The sequence below is a fragment of the Alternaria novae-zelandiae genome (assembly GCF_023758075.1).
Source record: "Alternaria novae-zelandiae strain BMP 2774 chromosome Unknown scaffold_13, whole genome shotgun sequence".
NCBI lineage: Eukaryota > Fungi > Ascomycota > Dothideomycetes > Pleosporales > Pleosporaceae > Alternaria > Alternaria novae-zelandiae.
This window is the reverse complement of record NW_026056973.1, coordinates 2,801-28,144: the sequence shown is the minus strand read 5'-3', so window position 1 is coordinate 28,144 and position 25,344 is coordinate 2,801. Positions and strand designations below refer to the sequence as shown.

The window sequence follows — 25,344 nt, the reverse complement described above, 5'->3', positions numbered from 1 at the left end:
CTAGTAATATTAAGGTTATATAAGAAGATAAAGAGGTACTTAAGCGTATTAATAGTAATAATAAAGATAACTACTCTATTTCTAAAGGCCTTATTAATCTAATAAATAACTATAGTAATAAGAGTAATACCTTATCTCTATTCTCTATTTCTTCTAAGATTATTCTATAAACTTCTTATAAAGAAGTAAAGAAGCGTAATAAGCTATATTAGCGTAAGAAAGAGTAGTACAAAATAAAGAGCTGCGCTAGAGTTAGACCTTTCTATACTCTATTTAAGAATTAATAGACTAAGCTATAACTTAAAAGAAAGAGTAAGAATATATATTTCTAGACCTCTAATTTAAAATCTTATTCTTTTCTAGTAACTACTAATATCTACTAGGCAAAATATAGTATAAAGAATAAAGTTATATAAGTAGAGCTCTATTCTTCTATTCTCTTTTTTCTACTATTACTTCTCTTCTATTCTATTCTTCTAGCACGCTTAGCTTTGCTTCTTCTTCTTTCTAATATCTCTCTAGCTCTCTATTCTAAGATCTTAGTCTTTCTAGTATCTACGTCTAGACTTTACTAACTACACTACTATATAGAATTATATTTTATAACTATAATAGAAAGACTCTATAATACCTATTTTGTAAGAAAATAGATAGTATATGTATAGCTTATTTCTTCTAAAGATCTTAGAAATTCTACTACTTCTACTAATAATGTTAGTCTATACTCTCTAAAAAGAATACCTCTAATAGTACTAAGCTATATATAGTCTACTCTTATAGCTATCTCTTTGCTACTATCTTTCTTAAAGCTATCTATATAAAGTAAGAGCTCTACGCAGTATACTACTCTAAATACTAGTTATTCTTTAGCTTTGCTAATAGAATATCTAGAAGATAGCTAAACTCTACTACTATAATAATAAGCTAATTAAGCTAACCTAGTTCTTTAGTAAGCATGCGCTTATAATTCTTACTATATTTAAGATATACTTTAGCAAATTTATAGTTAAGAAAGTATATTAGACCTTTTAGTAGCAAAACCTTAGAATATATAAGAAATATAGCTAATAGATTCTATTCTATAGGCGCTAAATATTAGTAACGTCTAGACAAAGGCGCTATAGAGCTAGATTAATGCGCGCAATACTTTAGAAAGTTACCTTAGTATATACTCTTATCTTTTCTAATCTTTAGACAGAACTTCTACTAATTATTTCTAGCTTCTACTATTAATATTAATAACTACCTAATGCTATAAGTAAATAGAAAGGTAGTAAAAGTATTAAAGGTAAAGTTAGCTTAGGCCTCTAAGAAGCGCTCTGTAGAGCTAGATAGCAATAACGCTAATATAGAGAAGACACTAGTAAAGAAGAAAAGTTATTCTATAAAGACCTATAAGACCTAGAAGTTAATAAGAGTTTAGACTAGTATATATATTATACTTACGCGCTATTGTACACTTTCTAAAAGGTCTAGTTACTATTATACGTATAACACTATAGTAGAAAGTTAAGTAATAAGGTATACGTATTTAAGGTTAAGATACTAAGTTATATAAAATAGTTAATAGATTACTCTTCTATAACGTAATACACCTTAATTTCTATTAATTATAATCTTTCTTATATAATATTGCAAAATTTCTACTCTTATATAGCTAACTTTATCTCTAGCCTTTTAATATAGGCTAGTTTTATATTACTACTAAAGGCTCTATACTACCTATACGTAATTTAGCTATTTTACACTTAGTAATTTTAATAGTATTAATTAGTTAGGTTAAAACTTTACTCTTTAAAAGCCTTTAATTTCTTAGTATATATAGAAAGTATAGAATAATTAGTATAATTACTAACTTTAGAAAAGAGTAAAGTTTCTTATAGAAAGAAACGCGCGTTTTGTAGAAAAAGTGTAAGTAACTAAAGTCTTATACTAAAAAGCTTAGAAATACCTACGCTAAAGGCGTAAAAAAATTTTAGTAACTATATATAAATATAAAATAACTATATTAGTAGTATTATAGCTATTACTACTCTAAAAGTTTAATTATTAGTTTTACTACTCTTTTAACTATATATTTTATAAATTATAGAGGTTTTCTAGTAATTATAGTAACGCTGTAATTTTTTAAAGTAACTTTATATTATAAGTTAATTGCGAAAAACTATACGCCTACTTATAATAATAGAAAGAGAATATAATAGCTAGTTATACTGCGTGTTCTATAATATAAGCTTATATTTAATAAGTATTTTATCTATAACTTGTATTATTATTCTTGCGTAAAGCACTAGCTATCTATATATCTTATTTTCTTGTACTACTTTAATACTTTAAAGTATAAAAATAATAGTGTACGTAATTAATAGAGTTATTTCTCTAGATACTTATTATCTCTATTACTATTACTAAAGTCTAGCTAGTTGTAGATACTACGCTATTTTATAGCAATATCTACGTCTTTAGTTATTAGTACTCTCTTGTTTCTGTTCTCTCTGTATAAAAATATATCTATAAACCTATCTTCTAGTAAAGCGTGTGCTTCTACTACTACTAATTTATTAATCTATTATTATTCTTTATAAGCTTTCTTTATAATCTTCTTCTAAGGTAACTACTTCTAGGCCTCTACCTTTTTACTACGCTTAACTATTCTATAGTATTCTAGCTAAAAGCTATTAGAAGAATAATACGTCTTCTATATAATAACTATAGTCTTTTTGTATATTAGCGCAATTATATTAGTTTCTCTAGAAGTTATATACATTTTACTTGCTCTAGTGCTTTAAGTATATTATCTAGAAGTTAGAATCTTCTTTAGTAGAGCTCTTGTAAATCTAAGGCTAATAGCTAATTAGAATATTTATTCTATTAATCTATAGTAGTAAAGCTAAGCTAAAGTTCTAGTTATGTATAAGAGTTTTAATATTATTACTATAAATCTTCTATTCTCTTAGATATAGTACTGTGCTAGGTACTACTATAATACGCTAACTACTTACTATAATAGCGCAGCGCTTAAAGCTGTTATAAAGATGCTTTAAAAGTGTTTAGAGTTCTAGTATTACGCTCTAAGTACTTATAGTAATATACTTAGTGTTACTAATATATTGCTAGTTATTTAGCGTAAGACCTATTAGTAGTAGGTCTACTCTAGCTCTTTAGTGTAACTAGTAGTAGGGAGCTGCAAAGAGCGTAATATGCTAGTGCAGTTCTATATAGAAAGTAAGTAGCTACTAAGATAGGTCTGCTCTTTATAGTAGTAGTATTAACCTTTTATTATTATTAAGTTTAGGCATAATACTCTTATAAATACTAGAATATTTATCTATTAACTTCTTACTACTAGCTTGCTAAAATTATCTTAATAAATTTACATAATATAAATGTATATAGAGAGAATTAGTAGTTATAAGCTTTTCTAGTGTATAGTAGTGTATATTCTATTTAGCTAGGCGCCTTACGTAAATATTAGTATTATAATACAATTCTAGCGTTTTTATAGAAAGCTTCTATACATAAACGCGTAGGTTATAAGGTCTTGCCTTATAAGGTAGCTATAGGCTATAAATTCTACTATAGCTCTATATATCTCTCTTATATTAGCACTAATATTAGTATTTTCTATATTTTAGGCTATATCTATTAGTAGCGCTACTACTATATAAGGCAGTAGTTGCTGTTTTCTATAGGCTTATTATCTACTAGCTATAGTTATAAGCGTAAGTAAATATATAGTTAAAATAGAGAGAATATTTTATTTTGTATAAGAATTCTAAACGCAATATCTATTAATAGTACTAGAGTAGCTAAGACTAGCTAAAATCTAGCCTATAGCTAATAGTCTATAGCTACGTTTTATATTAGAACGTTAGTGTAGACTCTAAGAGCCGCTAAGAGCTTAGCTTAGCTAAGCATACCTAGTGCTTAATGTTAATTAGCTAGTAATAATAAGAATTACTAAATAAAAGACTAGAAATAGTAGCACTATAATAAGAAGATTAGAGTCTAGAGTTAATAGAAAGTAGGCTCTTAGATCTATAGCTTCTACCTACGCTACTCTACTAATACTTACAATATATTATACTAGTATTACTTTCTAAAAGCTCTAAGATACTAAGAATTATAACTATAGCCTAATACTTTTACAATCTTATTTAGACTATTACCTATAGCGTTAGCGCTAATAGAGGTAATGTTTTAGACAGCACTAACCTTAAGGTTACTAAGAAGATAGCTAAATAAGATTAAGTTATTAAGAATATTAGAGCTAAACTTAGTAAAAATCTAGAAATAATAAGTAATTAATAGGCTACGCTCTTTGCTAGCGTCTAGAAGAACGTAAAAGAAGTCTATACGCTACGCACCTATAAGAGCTATATCTTATATATAACACTCTTCTTACTTAGGCTCTTTAGTTTTAATAAGTTTATAGTTAAATTATAAAACTAAAGGCTTTTGTAAAGTAGTATTACCTATCTAAGTATTAAGATATTAGTAGGCTCTATAAGTACACTCTGTAGGTTCTATATCTTTAGATCTACTTTAGCTATAGAAAGAAACTCTATAGTCTTTTAGTAAATATAGAGGTTTTAGCGTATAATAGTAGTATTAATAAAGTAAATAATATACTTTATAAGAAGAGCTAACCTTTTAGATAGTCTACTGCCTCTACTATATAAGCTACTGCTACGTACTACTACGTTTGCAAGCTTAGCTAGTTTAATACTATATATACCTAAAATATTAATAGCTCTTAGTTAGAAAATCTATATAACTTAAATCTTGTCTAGCTATATATATAGTCTCTTAAACGCTAAAAAGTACGTTAAAGCTCTATAATACTAAGGTAGTAATATTCTATATACTAACTACTCTAGGCGCGTAAGAGTATACTATTATCTAGTTAAAAGGCTATTACTAAGAAGGCGCTTAAGTAGTTGTACTAATATAACGTAGGCGCAGAGTACAAAGCTAGAATTAACTAAGATTCTTTTAATAAATCTAGAGAAAGACTTTAGAGTAGATACTACTAGTAACTTATAATAACGCTTGCGTATATAGTTACGTTTTGTTATCTATTACGCCTAGATAAAGTGCTGCATATTTAAGTGCAATATATTTACTAGTAGAATTATAAATTAGATTAGATTAAACTTACGCTAAGCTTTTATAAAACTATATAAGCTAGAGGTAAGTCTCTATAAATACTAAGGTTTCTACGTAATACTTATAAAGGTGTGTAGGCGTTAAGCTCTTTATTTTGTATTTTAACTAAAAGAGGCTATAGGTTAATATACCTACTTTGTTAGTAGAGTAGCTTACTGCCTCTAGAATTAAGAGAGAATACCTATTTATGCTATTTACTACATCTAACTAACTAAAGCTTATAGATAGATAATAGAAGAAGCTAGTACTATTTACTAGAAATACTAAGCTTTTATACGCTAATACTCTATAGAGCTATATAATCTTTCTCTAAAACTTCTACTATAACCTATATAATATTAGTAAAGAGGTTTAGCTATATAGTAGCTACTTCTTTTAATAAGAGGCTGTATAGTAGTATATAATAAATAAGATATAGAATATTATTACGCTTATTTAATAGAGAGGTTAGAGCAAGAAATTTAATACAGAAACAATTATTTAGTACATAATTAGTATTTTTAACAAGTAGGCGCACAGCTAAGTAGACTACCTTTATCTCTTCTCTAATAAGAATAGTCTATGTTACGTATGTAGAAGAAGCTATAGGTATAAGCTCTAGCGTAGTTATTAGATTATAGGTTCTATAATAAAATTCTTATAAATACTAATAAATTTCTCTTTAGATCTAGTAATATTACGTTATACATAGATTAGCGCTCTCTAGATCTATCGCTATAAACTATGTAGTTCTACTACGTCTTTCTATCTTATAACTCTAAAATTCTCTACGCGCTCTATATTATAACTAACGCGTTGTAAATATAGATATAACGCTCTATATCTATTATAATCTTTACTCTTCTTTATATAGCCTTTTACTTTTCTCTTTAATATATTTTATTGCTAGCAATAGCTCTCTAATTAAAGAAGAATAGAAAGCTATCTAAACCGCGCGCGTAAGAAGTTAGTAGAAAGTTCTAGAAGTAATAAAATAAGCCTACTATTTCTAAGGTTACTACTAATAGAACCTAGAATATCTATAATATTCTAGATAATAAGCTAGCTTCTATAAACTCTAAGCTACTATATAAGATTTCTATTAATTCTGCACTATATAAGCTGCGTAGAAATAATAAAGTCTAGTAGTAATAACTTTAGAGCCTCTGTTACTTTTTATTACGCTTACTCTTACTATCTACACTTAATAGAGCTATTAATAGAGATAGAGATAATAGTGCTATACTAGATAAAGACTAGGTAGTACTAGTTAGTATATAATAAGCTTCTACCTTATTAACCTAGTAAACTTACATAACTATAGCAAAAGCTCTAGAAATTAAAGAGTATAAAAAGCAGAATAGTTAGCTACCTAAAAGTAGCTTTACTAGCTCTAGAGGCTGCTACAAGACGTGCCTACTAGTAATTATATTAGAGAAAAAGACTTAAGAACTCTAAGATAATAGAAGAAAAGCTTTAGTAATTCTAAGAACCTATAGCTTCTGCAACATCTACTTATATTAACTAGGTCTTACTTTTAGAGTAATAGTAATACCTACTCTTACTATTATAGCTGTAAGATATTATAGTCTATAAGCTATACCTTATTATCTCTAACATTCTAGCTGCTAACTTTTAGTACTATAGCGTCTTACTATAGGTAATAACAGCTCTAATAGTACTAAAGATAGAGAGCTTCTTCTATATAGCTACCTCTATAAGGTATTTATATTAGAGATATAGTATATAAAGAAGAGGTTTTTTATAGTATACACTAACTAATACTTATTTTTTTTAGTTTTTCTAATATTAATTCTTATAGAATATAGAGAATAAATAGATAGAGCTTAAAAAGGTAGGTAGCTAGGTAGAGTATATTAGTTCTAAAACCTTTAGAAAATATAAACTACTACTTTTCTAATTCTAGAAGATAATATTTAGGCGCTTTAATTTTAATATAGTAGGTTGTATTACATAGTATTTCTAGAGCGCCTTCTTATTATTAATAGGTATAGCTATTTAATTACTATAGATAATAGAAAATAAGACTTATTACTTTTAATAATAAAGAAGAGCGTACTACTATCTATCTTTATAAGTCTATATTATTATAATAACGCGTCTATAGCTAATACGTAATACTAGAACTAAATTCTAGTTATATATAGTAAGTATAAAAGAAGCGTAAGTAAACGTAAAAGTAGTTACGTAGTATATAAATATAGTCTATACTAGATATTTAAAGTTTATCTAATCTACTACTTTAACTACTCTTGTAATATCTAGGTTCTACTATTATAGCCTTATTTATTACAAGATTCTATTCTATAGTACTATGTGCTAACTAGTTATCTACTTCTCTACTTGCTATAGAAATTCTGCCTAGTTCTAAAGCACTGCTACTTTATAGTAACTAGCAGGCTAGCTAGAATTTATAAGTTTTCTCTAGCCTTTTCTCTAGTCTTTTATTTTAAAGCTTATTAATTTTAATTATATTTTTTTTCTCTACGTTAAAGTCTATTATAATATCTTTACTCTTAGCTATAACCTCTAAATCTATAAGCTTTTTCTCTTACCTTCTTAGTAGCTGTCTTAGACAGCGTAGAGTTAGCTTCTAATTTTTATTTTATATATTATATTCTACTACCTACTTACTACCTTTTGTTTTAAAACTTTGTACTTTATAAGCTTTACTATCTCTTCTCTAGCCTCTTCTTTACTCTATACTAACTACTTTACCTTCTAGACTTAGCTTTATATCTAGTAGAAGGCTCTGCGCCTATAAGTATAATAATTATAATACTTCTTACTCTACTACTATTTTACGTGTTTCTTAAGTTATAGAAAGAAAAAGTCTATATAAAAAATAGCTATTTAGAGTAAATACCTTATTAAAACTAAGAATATTATTGTAAATAGCTGTTAGAACGCGCTTAATATCTCTTAGACAATCTTAGTCTTATACTAGTAACTTTAGAAAGAAGAATAATAGTTAAGATATATATATAGAGAATAAGTTTTATTCTATATTCTATGTAGCAAATATTAATTAGACTATAAACGTAGTAATAAGAATATTAAGCTCTAAACTCTTGTCTTTACTAAGATTACGCCTCTAAAGAGCTAAAAGAAGCGTAATAAGCTATAGTAGTAGAGGCGTATACTAGAAGAGCCTAAGAGCTGTATTTAGGTAGCTACTCTACGCACTAAGTATAATACTAGATAGACTAAGCTAAACTCTAGAAGCAAGAGTAAGAACGTATATTTCTAGACCTCTTAATTAAAATCTTATTCCTTCTAAGTAACTCTTTATATCTACTAGGCTAAATATAATATAAAGAATAAGATTATATAAGTAGAGCTCTATTCTCTTATCTTCTTTCTTCTACTACTACTTCTCTTCTATTCTATCTCTTTAGCACGCTTAGCTCTTCTTTTTCTTCTTTCTAATATCTACTTAGCTCTCTATTCTAAGCTCTTAGTTCTTCTAGTATTTATACTTAGATATCTATAACTTTATCTATATAAAATCTAATATTCTCTAACTAAATATATAAAGATTTAAAGTACTACTATAGCTAATCTATAGTAGCCTTATATACAGCCTATTTCTTCTTAAGATCTAGTTTCTTCTAATTATTTTAGATAGAATATATAGAAATATATAGCTCTTATAACCTTCTTATTTCTTACTCTATTACTATAATACTTTAGTAGATTTTATACTATAGTTACTATCTAGTATATATACTCTTCTTAGTCTACGCTAAATAGCTATTGTAATTTTAGACACTTTACACCTATTTCTTAGTAGTTCTAATTTCTACTACTCTAAATATTAGTAGTATTACGCTTTAATATCTTAAAGGCTTTATAGTAGAGTTTACTCTCTTCTATATATATAAAGTTCTCTATACCTTCTTATAGTAGCTCTTAAGAATACTAAAAGAATAGTATTAATATTTATAGTCTATACTACGCTAAATAAAGGTGTACGTATAGTAACTATACTATAAAGACTAGAGTAGTTATATATCTAGTATAGCGTAAGCTTATAAACCTTCTCTTATATCTTCTAAAGTTGTAATAGCCTTTTAATATTTACTTCTAAGATGTTATTTTTATAGTTAAGTTAAAACTATAGCTATTAGTATACTTAGAGAGTATAATAGCTATAGTATAATAGAAGTTATATAGTTAATATATAAAGAGAATAAGAACTAATATATTAAGTATTATTTAAGGCTTAATACTTAGTATTTCTAAGGTCTATAGTATAATTTCTAGTAGGTTTACTAACTTTTATTTTATTTATAGCTCTAAGAAATTCTATATATAATAATATATATTGCGTAAGTATCTATACTTAATAAGAGAAAGCTAAAGAGCGCCTGCTCTCTTTAAATATATAAAAAAAAAAGCCTATTAATACCTACTCTTTTTTACATGCTATTACTATAACTCTACCTCTATATATAGTACTTCTAAACCTATCTTAGTGCTATATATTATAAAAAGAGGTATACGTTTATAAACCTTATTTTTAATAAGCTTTTTAACTTTAGTACTTATATAGAGACACTAACCTAAAGTTAAGTTAGCTTCTAGATTTTAGCTACGTAGGTTTGTGTTTGCAACTTTACCTCTTAGCGCCTAATTCTGCATTGCGACAGCTTCGCACGCAATCCCAGCCTCGTGCGTTTGCAGCTTCCTAATCCGTCCCAGCCGCGTACCGTTACCAGTTATTGCCGTGGCTATCACCAGGGCGAGGAAGGCAGGGCGCAAACGCGGGATCCACCAAGCCGACTTCGGCTAGTATATAATCTGCACGATGAGCACTTGGAATGCGGCGCGTTGGCTTGGTGAGCTTATTCTTCCTCCCTCTTTTCGTCAATACTGTGCTGCTGCGGATATGGCTCGCGGTTCGCTGGTCAAGTGCTTCACCGGCCTGTTGACGCTGCAGAGTGTCTTGGGTACTCCGGTCAAGAGCGGGGAGTCATGGTCCTCCGGTTACCCTGCGCCGCCCATACTGGAGGACGGCCAGTTGGGCGCTGTTGCTTCGGAAAGTGATATCTGCAGTCACATCGGTATTGAGTTGCTGAAGTTGGGTGGAAATGCTGCCGATGCCATGGTAGGTACTGTGGCATGTGTAGGTGTGGTCGGCATGTACCATTCAGGTGAGTATCTTCCAAACTTTTTGACTGAATTGTATTTAAAAACTACAGGCATCGGTGGAGGAGGATTCATGCTCGTCCGCGCACCAAACGGTACATACGAGTTCATTGACTTCCGCGAAACAGCCCCAGCCGCTGCATTTGAAGACATGTACAAGAACAACGAAGACGCCAGTATCAACGGTGGTCTCGCATCCGGTGTCCCCGGTGAACTCCGTGGTCTTCAACATCTTCACGAAAACTACGGAGTCCTGCCATGGTCCACTGTCCTCACCCCAGCTGTCAAGGTCGCCAGAAATGGCTGGAGAGTCAACGAAGATCTCGTGAAATACATGGCCTCCGCTACCTCATCTTCCAACTTCCTAGTCGACGATCTCGAGTTTGCTCTTGATTTCGCGCCCAAAGGACGTCTCCTCCAGCTCAACGAGACAATCACGCGGAAGCGCTACGCCGACACGCTCGAGACCATTGCCCAGAACGGTCCCGACGCATTCTACAACGGCCCCATAGCAGAAGCCACAATCCGTGCTCTGCAAGCCGCCAACGGAACCATGACTCTAGCCGACCTCGCCAACTACACAGTCGCCATCCGCAAGCCATCCACGATAACCTACCGTGACTACAAACTCACAGCCTGCAGCGCGCCCTCAGGCGGCGAAGTCGCGCTCGCGACACTGAAAATCATGGAAGGCTACTCCCACGTTGGCCACCCTTCAAACATCAACCTAACCACGCACCGCCTAGACGAAAGCATGCGATTCGCCTACGGCATGCGCGCCGAACTAGGCGACCCCCTCTTCCTCTCAGGCATAGACACATACCAAGAGCAAATGCTATCCGAAGCCACAGCAAAGGAAGTCCGATCCAAGATCTCCGACACCAAAACGTTCGACGTGTCCTACTACGACCCCGCTGGTCTGGAATCCCTCGAGACACCCGGAACGAGCCATATCGTTACGGCGGACAAGAGCGGCATGGCCGTTACACTGACGACGACAGTGAACCTGCTCTTTGGAAGCAAGCTCGTGGTTCCTGAAACCGGTGTCATTATGAACAACGAGATGAACGATTTCAGCATCCCTAACACAACGAACGCGTTCGGATATATCCCCTCACCTGCCAACTTCATCCGTCCCGGTAAACGCCCTCTATCTTCCATCTCGCCCGTCATCGTCGAGCACCTCAACTCCTCGTCCATCGCTAGTGCATTCTACGTCGCCATTGGCGCGGCGGGAGGAAGTCGCATCATTACGGCTACGATCCAGAATCTGCTTCATATCCTTGATGGGGAGATGACGACGGCGGAGGCGCTGGCCGAACCGCGGATTCACGATCAGCTGGTGCCGGCGCAGGTCAGCTTTGAGTATGGGTTTGATAATGGGACTACGGCTTTCTTGAAGGGGTTGGGCAGTAATGTTACGTGGGTTGCGCCGGGGTCGAGTACCGCGCAGGGCTTGAGGCGCTTGACGAATGGCACTTTTGAGGCGGCGGGTGAGCCCAGGCAGAAGAATAGTGGTGGGTTTGTCGTGTAGACAGACTCTGGGGTGGGGGTGATGTTATGGCTGTACGGTACCTATGCGTCATGAATAATCTCAAGTAATGATGAAACTCCTCCAGATGGACGTTCACTGTGCATGATGTGATGGTGATGATCTTTACTTTATCTTTTGGAATATTTTGTACAAATACATCAGCTCGACACGAGCGGCTATCGACCTTACGTTACCCAAGCTAACACAAGGTCTCTTACGAGCACGTCCCATCATAACATCGATATCGCATGGAACGAAGAAATAACGCCAGGAAATTTTACAGTGTAGACAACAGAATTAGAGGAAAGTGGGCAGGATGGTTTACCTGAGAATAAGACAGACAGCGCGGGTCTACCCATGGCTTGGAGCCTGCCCATCACAAGGGTGGTTGGCATGGATATCGCAGTCTTATCAAGGCTTTTTGCCTCGACGTGACGTGCGGAAAGCTGACCAGACATTACTTGGGGCGCAGTATTCGGGTGTGGAAAGCTCGGGTGAATGGGGATGGTCACACCTCGTCTGGGCCGTACCGTCAGTCAAGCAATGAGAAAGGGCTTCGAAGAGGCGCATACCAAGTTACTATCGCACTCCTAGAAGCGGCTTCGGTGACCAGGCTTTTGAGGCACAGGAGGAGCAGTAGCGGCGTCTTCGATCTGCTTTGCACTGTATTGAACACGCAATGTCAGCAAGAATAATGAGAGGACGAGAATCGTGGTGTATTACGTTTTCTAGTGATCGTGCAGGTGCAGGAAATGGTAAATACTAAAAAGTTCAAGAAGGGGTATGATAGACACTAGAGAGTCATGGTTCGACCAGCAGCGCGCATCGCAGTTTCGCTGTGCTGGGGAGACCTAAAGCACAACTACTTGCGCTGACGTTTGTTTGCTGCATTGTGAGGCTGTCCTTTACGTTTCTTCTGGGATGGGAGTTGGGAGGGGTCGCTCTTAGCAGATGATACATACCCATTGACATCCTTATCCAGCTGCATGTACTCCTCGGCTGCGTCCTTGCCACCACGATCCATCAAATAAGCCATGTAGTAGTGGGAGAGTTCCTTTGAGACGTCTGCGGAGAAGCGTCCCTTTGTGCGCATCAGCTCGTGAACTGCCTTTATGCGGGTATGGCCCTCTTCCTGATCGGGTGAGGGTTGTGCGATCTCGAATTCAAGATATTTGACCCAGAACTCACGCGAGTCCAGGAATCGCTCGTGCTTGTCCTTGAACACTTGACGTGCCTCATCGACGCTGCCCTTGCATTGCCAGAGTATGCGTGCCTGCTCAGCAGCTAGTATGCCACCGATGTGGTTGTTTGAGCGACCGATGTGCTCTTCTAGGAGGCGGACGGCCGCATCGTTGCCTTCGTGGCGTCGCTCTACTCCGGCTAGAGCAATGAGAGTCTCGGTGTTTTCGGGGGCTTCGTCGAGGATGGCCAAGTAGATATCGCGTGCAACAGAAGTACGGCCGAGCTTCTCCTCGAATCGCGCCCAGTTCAGGCGTACTTCAGGAGAGGAGATTGGTACGAATATGCAGCTAGCCCTCATGTAGATTATCCTTGTGTTCTCCGCATAGTCTTTGCCTTGTGAAAACATCCAGCGGGCGTAGCGCAGCCAGAACTCGTCGTAGAGCGCGCAGGCAACGAGGCAGCGCTCGTACAGGAAAGAAGTGCGCTCAAAGTTACCCTGCTTCTCCTCATATTCTAGGTACTTGCGCCAGTTCTCCAGCTCGGCATCTTCGAGCTCTGTGACGTGGAAGTAAGCCCGCTTGATGGTTTGCTCAAAAGTCCAGCGGTTGGTCACCTCCTGCTGTGTCTTGCCATATGCGGTGTAGTAGTGCTCGTGGATCTTGTTGCGCAGCTGCCGCTCGATCTCAAGCGCTGGCTTCTCGGGCTGTCCTTGGTTCTCCAGTTGGATCGCCTTGTTCATCTCCTCGAGAGTATCGGGGTCGACTAGCTCATCGACTGGTCGGCTGTTAAGCAGGACGGAGAACTTCTCGAAGTATCGGGCGAATTGGTAGATGGGCAGGTGTAGAACACGGCTGTAAATTTTGGTGACATTGGTTGGCTCGCCGATGCGCTCTTCGAACTCGATGTATTTGTCCCAGAACGGGTGGCTCTGGAAGTCAAGACCAACGAAATGAGCACCGCGCTCGAACAGACTATTAGGTCAGCATGTTGAAAGCAAGTATGGGGAGGGATAGGAGGGGGTGATCTTGCAAAGTAACCTCTCATGCCATCAGAGGACGGCAATGCCATCGACTTCAGAACTCTAGCGTACGATCTCGCTCTTTCGTGGGGCATATTGTAACGGGGCAGTAAGAGGGTGCATCAAACGGCATGCAACGAAACTGTGTCAGGTCTGCAGGCGCAACGCCAGGCTGCGCCAGACTTGCCGCTGGCTACGGCGAGATTGAGCCTGCGAATCGGGAGGAGGGAAGGGGAGGAAAGGCAAGACTTACTCTCGGATGATGTCGTTGTCGTGCGATGTGTCCATCTTGAAGGTGCAGTAGTTGGCCCACAGGTCGACTGAGGGTGTGATGCACGAGACGCCGCGCTCGTAGACCATCTCGGCCGTCTCGGTGCCGCCAATGGAGAACTCGAGGTCGGCATACTTCTTCCAGTATCCGAAAAAGAGCGGGAACTTGGTCAGGAAGCAGTCGTACACGTTGCGCACCAGTTCGATGGCGGATGGGCTGGAGTTGCGGGTGACGCCGCCCTCGAGGTCAGAGGCGCGAGTGACGAGCGCTTCCCATCTCTCAAAGTCGTCTTCGTTCTCTACCTACAGCATGGGTTAGCACGTGGTCGCGGTCAGGTGGGGTATTACTCACGACGGCGCTGAGAAGCTTGTTGATCTCACCCGCAGCTTCCTCGCCCGTGTAGTGTATCTGGGCAATGCTGCCGCGTCCGGTGGTGAGCATTTTGTCGCGCGTCAATCGGTGCCGGTGGGTTGTGTCTCGTGATCGGGGGCGAGAGGAGTGCGACGGAGGATGACGGGGAGCTGGACGTGTTGGGGGCTTTGCGACAGTACCGTGGGAGCGTCGAAGTTGCGCCTGAGATCGCGTCGGCAACTTTCGTCAGCGACGCCCTCTAGCGCCTTGGTACGTGCAGCGATCTTCACCTAGTCTGCAGCCACCATGTACAGTTACGCTGCTGATTTACTCAGTCACCGGCAAGTATATCTGAGGACTGGATCTCACAGGCTTTGGCCTTTGTCGGTTTCACTCGTTGTTGAGGTGCCCACATCATGTTGAGACATTCACGGTGTACATCACCATGCTGCGTTCACTATATCTTGGCAGTGATGATGATGGGAATATCACTCTCGATATTTCCAACTAGAATGAATTCTCGCAGCGGCAGGAAGCCACTAAGGTATCACTTTCATAAAAAGGGCTACATCGACCCTTTGACTAACACACCGCACCCATGCTGCCCTGATGCACCCGTAGATTCATCCACGACAGTACTCATACAGCACTCTCCTCCTTCAAGAACGGAGCTGTCTCGTTCACCGCAAACGAAAACGGGCTCTTTCCCACTTCGGGGCTTCGCGGACTTATCGGCAGTGCAAACAGCCCGTCGTCCTTGTCATCCTCATCTGTAGGTCCAGGGGGATCCCGTGACTGGAACATGGGCGCAGGGCCCGATAGAGCATTCAGTGAACCCATCATGCCGGCGCCTTGCTGCTCTGTGATGAACTGCGGCGGGGCCTGAGGAACGACCTTGCGAGGTGGCGCTGCAGGCTCAGACTGCGGTTGCTGTGGAGGTTTCGCCGCAAGTGCCGACGGGTTGGCTCCCTTGAAGACGGAAAAGGAGCTAATGGCGATGTCTGAGGACTCAGGTGAGAGAGGATTGGAGAAGCCCGGCGTGCTGCTGCTCGGTGTGAGGTCTCGCTCGCTCGTGCCCAGTCGCAGGCCAGCCAGCTTGTCCATCAGCCTGCCTCCGCCTGGAGATCGTGGGCTAGCTGGACCCTTCATCGGGGCTAACGTCGGCTCCCCCAACGAGATGCTCAGGCCGGCTGGTTTGGCATTGACGCCAAACGTTGATTCGATCCACTCCTTCTCCTGCACCACCATGAGCAGGCCAATGCCCTCGACGTTGTTGCGCGACTCGGCCTCAATCTCTTTCTGCAGGACCTGTAACCGCTTCTTGGCCCAGATGGTGTGCAGCACGCCCTTCTTGCCGGCTGCACGCGCGGAGGCTCCGAGTTCAGGCGGAAACAGGGCGGGCAGAGGGTTGGTGTGCCAGACCACAGGCGATATACTAGCGTCCTGGGGCCGTAGCGTGAGTGTGACGCTGGTGGGCACCGCAACGCCCGGAGGCAGCAGGAAATACATGCGGTTCACGTCGTTGGCAGGCTGGTCGTCGGCCGGCAGCACACGCGTGCTGCCGTCCCACGAGATGTGCCAGTCGCCGCGCACCCCGCGCGTCGTGTCGTCGTCCTCCCACTCTACCATGAGGATCTTGGTGCCCGTCGTGGCATTGGCGTGGCCCGCCTCGTATTCGTAGCGGGCAAGCGCGTTGGTGCTCGAGATGCTCGGCGACTCGACCTCATCCTTCGCTGGCTGCCGCGTGCTGGTGTCGAGCGAGGTGAAGGGAACCGGCGCTGGAGACGCCATGGCAAAGGTGGAGTTCGGATGGCGAGGGCGCGATGCAGGCGGCGCGGTGCAGTACGTCTATACAACTGGGTGGGGGCGGAATACGAGTCTAGGTGTTAATAACGGCCACGGCAAAATGGTAGTCTCTACGGGCCCGCACTCGACGGCGTGCAACGCGATGCAGTCGACAGAGCCTAGATGCTGCCCCCGCAACCTGCTTGCAACTTGGATGGCAAACTCGAAGCGGCCGTTGTGCTGGTCGTCTGTTGCTGTACGCGTCGACTTGCAGCGTCGCAGTCCGCCCCATGTTCTCGCTAAAATTAGAGGCCTCTCTTCAGCAGCAACATGCGCCAACCCTCTACAGCCAATCACCGTCACATATGCACCAAAGAGGCGTTGTAATCTTGAGCGATACGCTCGTTTCAGCTTCAATTCTCTCCTCCATCCATGGGCGCTCACTCGAGCCCCATCCAACTCTACTATACATGTTGGCGCCTGGGTGCTGCGCTAGCTTCCCATGCACTCCATGTGCCCCTTTCCAAACACGCCCCAGATTCGGCCGTGAAATCGTCACCCGTAAAGTCCCTCCAACGCCATCCAGTCGATGCTGCTGCGCCCTAGAAATGCTGCATTGCTCCCGTGGAGCCAATGGTATCCAAATTACAAAAAGTGGGTATCGTAGTGAAGAAAATATATGCAAAGAAATAAGCAAAGCGCTTTTGTGGTGATCGAAAGAGGTATGGCGAGCGACAGACGTAGAGAGAATGTAGTTCGCGAAGAGAAACACCAGACCAGGATGCATACCAGCAGAAGAGCCAGGCTTTCTAGATGAGTAAAAAGTCCCAGTTCTTCTGGCGCATCATGTCCCGCCAGTGGACACTCTGGGTGTTGCCCTTCGCGAGGTTGTCGTCGTTGACCTGCCATACCTCTTCCAAGAGGTTCTTGACTCGTCCGTACGAGCCAAAGTTAGCAGCCTCGCCCAAGAGGGCGGAGCGCTCAGCAAACATGCTGCGGAATCCTGACTGTTGCACCGAGACGGAGCCAGCGACCAAAAGGGGCCATACAAGGGAGCGGTCAAATCCGTCGGGTCCGGCAGGAATGTACTCCATAGCCTTGCAAAGGGCGCTGACCAGGTTGACGAATGTGGCCGATGTGCGGTCGAAGTCTGGCACTAGGCTGCACAAGTAGATCCGGGCGGCTAGACGGTACACTGCCGTCATGTTGCGGCGAAGCTGCCTTGGTAGAATCTCGCCGGTAGATGTGTAGGCGCTGTTGAGCGATCCCTGGGGAGGTTCAGTCAAGCTGATTTGCTCACCGAGAAGCTTGATGTGCGCGCAAAGCTGGACAACATCCATGTTCTCGTTCTTCAGCGCCTCGAGGCAAGCAATCTCCGAGATCAGGTACATGATGCGATCTTCACAGCCCATGAGTTCGGCGAGGCCAGATGATGCGTCAGCGATGAGCTTCTCGCGGTAGGTGTCAGCGAAAGATGGTGTCCTGCCCAGCATAGTAGCGCCGAGGATGTCGATCCAGGAAGCCAGTGTCATGTTGAAGGGAGGCTGAGCGTGTGCTTGTCCGTTCATCGCGATCATCTGCGCAGGAAGCTCGAGCCTGTGAACAAGGTTCTGGACTGCTTCGAAGTGGCCATGCCACGGAATGTCCATCAGGCCATCGTTGAATCGGCCGACTGAGCACTGGAAGAAGATCATACCAAGCGCGGCCTCGAGAGTCTGACCATGCTGGCTGTCGCTGTAGAGCGCCGCAGTGAGCTGCTGAACAGTTTCTCCGCGATGCCGTTGAATGTCTAGGTCGATCTCCTCTCCCACAAGTCCCTGGGTGGTCTTCATGTGTAGCGCAGAAATGCTCATGCAGCAGTGTAGGTAAGCCTTGTTAGACTCCAGAGCTGGAATGATCACATCGCGCTGCGCAGCGCCGGGCTGGTTTGTCTCAAGAACTGGGAATGCTGTGGGCATGATGTTGTCGAGGAAATGGCTGAGAAGATGGCGATCACAGTCTTCGACCTGAATGGAGGGCTGGTGTGATGGGCTGAAAGCACCGTAGGTAGTGTAGTCAAAGATGGGAAATTCGAGGGGCTCCTCAATGTACGATTCGCGGCGCTCGAAGTAATCTTTCTGGATCCAGTCGTCCGTGGGATAGATGTGAGCGGGCGGAGTTTGGTAGTGGCTGTAGGATGACAGTGTGGAATCGCGACGAGTTGGAATGTCGTTGATGAACATTTGGCTCTCGGTCTTGATGTCGATGTCGTAGGGTACGTAGTGACCTGGGTGGGTGAAAGTCGGGGCGAACATTGGCGGAGGCATTGACGAGTTGTAGAAGTCGGGTGTGACAGTGGGGTTGAAGTTGTAGTCCAGCGAGTTCTGGGAGTCGACAGATGGCGCGCGAGTGCAGCTGACACCGTCTGAGAAGGTGTCGGCAGTTTGCATAGAATGGCACAGGCTTGGTGGTGTGTTGGTGCCCATTGCGCCGCTCTGTGCTGTCTTCTCATTAAGCTTGGTGCGCTTGATGATGTTCTTGATGACTTCTTTCTGAGTCCGCCTTTGTTCATTGTTGCTCCACCACATTGGCCTCTTGTATTCGCACTTGAGACCAAGGTGTTTGCAGGCGCGGCAAGATGGTTTGCCCTCATCACACTTCTTCCGTCGCAGGCGACATGTGAAGCACCCTGCAGAGCTCCCGTTAGTCAACCGTCCATGCGCAGGATCCCTGCATGTCATCGAAAGGGTGGTCCTTACCTGATCGTGAACGACGGTGCATTTTTGCTGCAGCTTGTTGCTTTGCTGCATTAGCAGCATTTGTAGTCCCTACCATGGTGGAGGACTGTTTGGTAGCGGATGGGGGAGCGGACGAGGAGGACATGGACGCTTGATGTACCCAGAGCGGTGGTATATGAGGAAAGCCAGTAAACAATGCGGCAATAACGACTAACGCGCGACGGGACGATTCGTAAGGGACAGGATGGCAGGGCTCGACCGGGCTGCTCGTAATTAAAGATGGGTATTCAAAGCCTGACCAGCGGGCTTGATGTGAAGGAAGGAGCGGAACCAAATTATGCGGTCTACCTGTTGCGTGGAGAAGTATTAGTGAAGGACATGTACCTTATATCTACCACGAACGGCAGAATGTTCACAAATATTGCTGAATCTATAATTGGAGTCCCTGCTATCAGGCCGGGTGGTCATCCAACGGGAGGGAGATGCGAACGCCATGCAGCACACGCACACGGCACACTGATTGGACGACTAGTCCTGGCGTGCAGCCTGATGTCGACATTTGGGGTCATTCTGTGCTCCCAGCTATTTTGGGGCTCTCTACCCGCCGCGCTAGAGCCAACAGCAGCACTTAGCGCGTATATCTCCACGGCTATCGATCGGCTTACTGGTCCCCGCAACGACTTTAGCAAGTTAAATGACCCATTTAGTACTGGAAGCATATTCCCATGTCGCCTTGAGAGTTTTTGCTGACCGGGGCCGTATGCCTTGATCCCCTCTTGTGCCAACCTCCTTGCGGGGCACTATCGAGGTGCGTCCAAGAGCGGCCTAGGAAGTACATGAAGCGGCTGCGATAAGTGGCCGGCCCGGACGTTACTGGTGGCCTTGTGCAGTGTGCAGATCCCGTACTGCAGTATGCCAAGTATGTAGATGATGGCATAGCATCTGCAAGTCCCATGTACGTGGTGTATTGGTACCTGCCCGCGTGTCGACACCAACAGAGGTACAGCGACTCGTGGTCCCACGAGATGCGGCTGCTACTCGAATCTATTCGCCTGTGCTACGTTCAGCCAGAACGTTCGGGCTTTTGCGGGCAGAGTCACGCAGACTCGAGGCGGCCCAATTCGCGTGCACGCTGTCGTGATCATTTCCACAGCGGGACTTGACCAGCTAGTAGCTAGGCGAACGAAAACGTAGACCGCATTGTCGACCAAACACGGCAGGTCGGTTGATGGTGTTTTCCCGAGCTACGCGGTAGAGGACAACCTTGGAAGTAGAGTGGGTGAGCCTTCGAGTAACGCGGCGAGTTAGCATGGCACGACAGGCAGTGGCATCCAGTCAGCGTGCGCTCCCACGCGAAGCAAGTCGCTTGTGCATGTTGACGGGGTTGGAATTTGCAGGACAAGCTTTCTCTAGTGAAGCTGTGTATCCAATGACAGCATCCATCGTCCTAGCTTACACTGCGGGGCAAGCCACCGGCAAGGAAATCTCGGTGGGTGACAGGGAAGGGCCGCTGCTAAGTATAGGCCCTTAATTATGTTGCCGGCTCAAAGTAAATGCCCATAATTAGTCGGCCTTCGTCATGCCTGCAAGACAGGTGAAGCGAGACCCGTTCGGGATGTGATACCACCTGCTAGACGTGCGATTGGTTACCGACAATTACAATCAATACTTGGTAGTCCACGAATGGCCCTCTAGCGACTAGGTACCTCTTCGGACGGTTGGGCATGCACGGGATTGCTCACCTGACAATGCGCATTCATGCTTTGGCCGTCATGTTCCCGCTGAAAGCCGCTATCGTTCCCCGGTAACTGGATATGATACTGCCTTCCATGCATCCTGTTGGATTCCTTGGGGTGATGAAGATGAGGCGGATTAGATTGAGATGGCCAATCTGGCCAACGGCACAATTGGACAATTTCATCGCTCGCTTTCGGGCACCACTTGTGGTAGTGGTGATGAAAATCTAACCGGGTCTTGAGTGCCATGCGCAGAGCTTTCGGAGCCGGATGCTCGCGAGCAGTTTGTGACTCTTCGTAATGCACGGAAATGTGGGACGGTAGCCGTTCTGCTGGTATTTCACGAACTATGCAGCACGTAGCACAAGAGAAAGAAATTCTGTTCAGCTTGGCGCGGTTCATCGAGGTTGCTGGGGAGCATGCTTGATGCTTGCACAACTTGCGGTCTGGTAGTCTGGTCGTGGGAAGTCGTCTCCGCACGCTGATTCGCCTTTGACATCCACGCTTCAACGAGGCCATGGTGATAGTGGAACACCAGACTCAAAAGATGCGGCTGGCCGCAGGACCACTCAGTCACGGGGTCGTGGTGAAGGAGCTCTGCGAGCGACCGTTGGTCGGCAAGGTAATGAGGGTCCCATGGCGAGCCGTCGTGGATGGGCTAGGTGCTAGGTGGTGGTGTGCAACGGTCGGAGCGGCGGTCTGGCATGGCATCGCAACGGTAGCAGATAGCCGGTGGGCCACTGGGGACGCTTGTGGGATGAGTCAAGGTTCGGGGGATTGTGCTAGCATGCTGATTGTGCTAGCATCCAGGTCGCACGACAACGCAAGAGACATCGAGGTAGGTCCGACGGGCAGGAGAGCGCTCGCAATGCTCGGAAAACGCGACTACAGCGATGACGACAGGCTGGTGTGCTCGAGTCGGCGGCGGCGCGCACGGCTGCAGGCTGCACACAGCCGTCGAGCACGGAACGCATCCGCATGTGATATGGTTGTGCCAATATCGCTTGCTGCATGTCGCTGATGAGGCTGTCGGCTAGCGACCTCAACCAGCCACAGTCCTGGGACCCAGTCGACGCTCCGAACCGAAGCTTCACCGACACCGCGCGCAGAGGGACCAAGTCATGGCAGGTCATTTTGAACGTCACTTGACTTGGTCGCGGTGGCGGTGGTGATGCGACTGGACAGAAAACATCCCGAGGTACGTACTCTGGGGCTGCGCAGGCACCGCGAAGCAGCCAACAGCACGCGGGCACGGCATGGCCAGCTCAGATCGTCGTCGCATCTGCACTCGACAAGCGGCGACGCGATCCGCTGCCGTCGACCCTGATCCTGAGTGGATCCGTGACGGCCCTGGCCTCTTCATGCGTCTGGCCCGCGCTGCGAGGTATTAATGGCAGTTAATGTCCTCATCCAGCAGAATTAGCCCGCCAGCCAATCTGCAGCCCAGCGAATGGGGGCCGTCTCACGCCCTCTCAACGCTCGAGTCTAAGCGCCAGCCTAACCCTCGACCAGCATGCGGGCGGGAAAGGCCCGGATTCACATTGGCCGAGAAGCGGTGTCGCTCGTCGAGTCGATGGCCTCAGTGGCCGGCTTAAGCAGGCATGCGCTGTCTCGTGCAGCTCAGAAGTGTGATATTGTCGAACCACACTCCCCCACCGTCAACGGCGCCCAAGCAGCCTCTACAAAAGACCCTCAAGCGCTCTCCACCCGAAGGGTCCCTTTCTCCGTTTTCGATCGTTGTGCTGTTACTGTGTGTGTGCCATGCTCGCGACACTCGCCCGGAATAGTTGTTAGCAGCCTCCCGAACAACCAAATTCCCTCCCACAGAGCGTGTACGCTCCAAACCCGTGATCATGGTAAGCTAGACTCACAGTCCTCTTCATGTGCGGTTCTGACATCCCGATCAGCAGGCCATGACACCCATCACCCCGCTGGAGCCGGGCGTGGAAATGTTCGAACGAGGAAAGACACAGTCGTTCTTTTCCAATGCTCTAACGGCCCGCTCATCGCTAGAGCGCCCGGTTTCTCACATCAGTGTCGCATACACCGATATCGAGGATGATTCTAGCGAATTCGAGGAGTTCAGTGGCTCATCTGTATGTATATTCTGGCCCTCCACCATATGCGACACTGACTTTCCGAAGAGCGACAACAGGCGAAGTCAAACAACAATCTCTACCTTTGAGGAAGTACAGACACCTGCGGAAGAAGTGCGACCACAGTTCGCCTATTGGCCAGAACGGAAGTCAGTAGAAGGCCCCAGAGGACCACACCTCTTCCGCGCCTCAGTGTCGTCCAGCGACTTTCCGTTTGACGAAGGTCAAGTAATGCAGATGTCGCCTCTCCTGCCAAAAGAAACTCCACTTCGTCTTCCAACCTCCTTCCGAGAGGCCACTCCCGAAACGATTGTCCCCCAGAGAGAGTACAACAATATCGCTCTCGCTGTTGCCCACTTGGACAACGCTGAAGTGCGCGCCTGGACTTCCAAAGACGTTGCTACCTGGATGTATCAGAACGGATTCGAAGACGACGTAATTGACAAGTTCATGGAGCACGACATCTCCGGTGCGGTACTACTGGATCTGCAGTTCGACGACCTGAAGGAGTTGGAGATTCAGTCCTTTGGCAAGAGACACCAACTGTGGAACCAGATCGATTCCCTGCGCACTGCCGACGGGCTGATGTCGCCAACTGCCCCAGCAGCCATCCCGACTCCTTTCGAAGATATTGAACGACCATGCACAGAGGCACGAAACAGGTCCAAGAGCAAGGGCCGGAAAGCTAGTCGACGTGATAAGTTGCGAGGGAACCACATGACAGACGATGTTATCACACCTGCGCATTCCGTCTCCATTGTAGCGATTGAACAGCTGCTTCCCAAGCCACACGTGTGCGCAAAGGGTGAACGATGCGCCAAGTGGAGGAAGCAACAACGGCAACTTGCCAGACTTCAACAGGAACACGGCTTCCCGATCTCACCCGAGAAAGGTGGTCACATCTTCATCGCGGGTGATCCAGGCAACCCCCAAACAGCATCCCACGCTGTCGAGAACGTCCACCGCCCGAACTCTGAGGCTACCCCTTCTGTCGTGGTGCCGTCTGTCGTAGCATCATCCGACGTCCTCGGGCCTGGCCAGCTACCTGATTTCAGTCTTCAAGACCTAGAAAAGTTCGAGCAACGCGACCCGCAAGACAATGTGCGACAGTTCCTCACCCTACAAGGCCAGCAGCCCTTCGTCAGCGCTACTCCAATCGAGGCTCCTCCAACCCCGCCTACAGAATCATACCCACCTCGTCCCTTCTTGGTGATACCACAGCAATCGCACTACCCGCAGGTTTCAGCCTTTTCTGCATCTACATCGGCGCATACAACAAAGTCTTTCGACCCATTCAGTCGCTCACCCTCAACTCCAGCTCTACACCCCCCGGAGTTCATGCCAGCACCTCACTCAAACCTCAAGAGCCTTCCCAAACTGACGATTCCTCCGGCACGTTCAATGTCTGCCCAACCGGCTGGTAACCCACGCCAAGGAGTCCCAGTACAACAATACCTCGCACCCGACACCGCATTCTCGCCATGTAGGACAGCGTCACCAGGTGGCGTCTACCGGTTCGGCACGCCCTTCTCCGAGATGGACGTTCCTGTGACTGCTGTGCAACAGGAGCCACTTAGTCGCGACACAAGCCAGTCCGTGCCCCCGAACATGCAGTACCAGCCCCAAATCCAAAGAGTTGGATCGCGTCACGACCGAAGACGCCCCTCGTTGCCCATGCCGGCGCTTGCTGAGGATCGCGTGTTCAGCCCAACCGCCCACTCAGACGACGACACCCTGCGCGGAACCATTTTCGACGACTCGGTCAGTACTAGCGACAGCGCTGGCTCGTCGCCGCTCAAGATTACCCAGCCATTTGCCAGCGAAGCTAGTGACACGATTGCGCCTTTGCACAAGGGAGGCTTTGTGTACAAGGGAGTAAACCACCACGGATGGATGAAGAAGCGCCGCACGAAGCTCCTGCGTCACGAATGGCAAGACCACCACTTCCGCCTCCAGGGCACACAGCTAGCTATGCATCCCAATGAGCTGCCATCTTCGTCCGCACTGCAGACGATCGACGTGGACGACTATGCAGTAGCATGCTCATCCATCGCTTCCAACAAGCTCTCTGCCAAGTTCAAGGCTCTGAAGCTCTCCTCGGGTCATCACAAGGAGAAGTCAGCTGCTTCTACTCCTGCCTTTGAGTTCCAGCTTGTGCCTGCCGCACCTGGCAAAGGCGATGTCAAGAAGGTGATGCCCAACGGCAAGGTCCAGCACTTTGCTGTGACTACCAAAGACCAGAGAATTGACTGGATGCGTGAGCTCATGTTGGCTAAGGCCTTGAAGGCCAAGAGCGACGGCTACGAAGTCAATGTCAATGGCGCTAACATGTGA

The 25,344-nt window shown here is 44.5% G+C and overlaps 5 protein-coding genes across 5 annotated transcripts; 2 read left to right on the top strand and 3 right to left on the bottom strand.

Annotated features, from left to right (window-relative positions):
* Positions 1 to 10,060: 10,060 nt before the first annotated feature.
* On the top strand, positions 10,061 to 11,854 carry J4E88_006512 (uncharacterized protein; the record flags this gene model as incomplete). The annotated part of the gene is made up of 2 exons (XM_049400137.1): positions 10,061 to 10,325; positions 10,374 to 11,854. The coding sequence occupies 2 exons, from the start codon at positions 10,061 to 10,063 to the stop codon at positions 11,852 to 11,854; spliced, it is 1,746 nt and encodes a 581-aa protein (XP_049253756.1).
* Positions 11,855 to 12,716: 862 nt separating this feature from the next.
* Positions 12,717 to 14,766, bottom strand: J4E88_006511 (uncharacterized protein; the record flags this gene model as incomplete). Its single annotated transcript, XM_049400136.1, has 3 exons — positions 12,717 to 14,007; positions 14,308 to 14,627; positions 14,677 to 14,766. 3 exons carry the CDS (start codon positions 14,764 to 14,766, stop codon positions 12,717 to 12,719), a joined length of 1,701 nt encoding a protein of 566 aa, XP_049253755.1.
* A 549-nt stretch (positions 14,767 to 15,315) lies between these two features.
* On the bottom strand, positions 15,316 to 16,467 carry J4E88_006510 (uncharacterized protein; the record flags this gene model as incomplete). The annotated part of the gene is made up of 1 exon (XM_049400135.1): positions 15,316 to 16,467. The coding sequence occupies one exon, from the start codon at positions 16,465 to 16,467 to the stop codon at positions 15,316 to 15,318; it is 1,152 nt and encodes a 383-aa protein (XP_049253754.1).
* An 803-nt stretch (positions 16,468 to 17,270) lies between these two features.
* Positions 17,271 to 19,221, bottom strand: J4E88_006509 (uncharacterized protein; the record flags this gene model as incomplete). Its single annotated transcript, XM_049400134.1, has 2 exons — positions 17,271 to 19,129; positions 19,200 to 19,221. The coding sequence occupies 2 exons, from the start codon at positions 19,219 to 19,221 to the stop codon at positions 17,271 to 17,273; spliced, it is 1,881 nt and encodes a 626-aa protein (XP_049253753.1).
* A 3,546-nt stretch (positions 19,222 to 22,767) lies between these two features.
* J4E88_006508 (uncharacterized protein) lies at positions 22,768 to 25,344 on the top strand (the record flags this gene model as incomplete). Its single annotated transcript, XM_049400133.1, has 3 exons — positions 22,768 to 22,770; positions 22,822 to 23,010; positions 23,059 to 25,344. 3 exons carry the CDS (start codon positions 22,768 to 22,770, stop codon positions 25,342 to 25,344), a joined length of 2,478 nt encoding a protein of 825 aa, XP_049253752.1.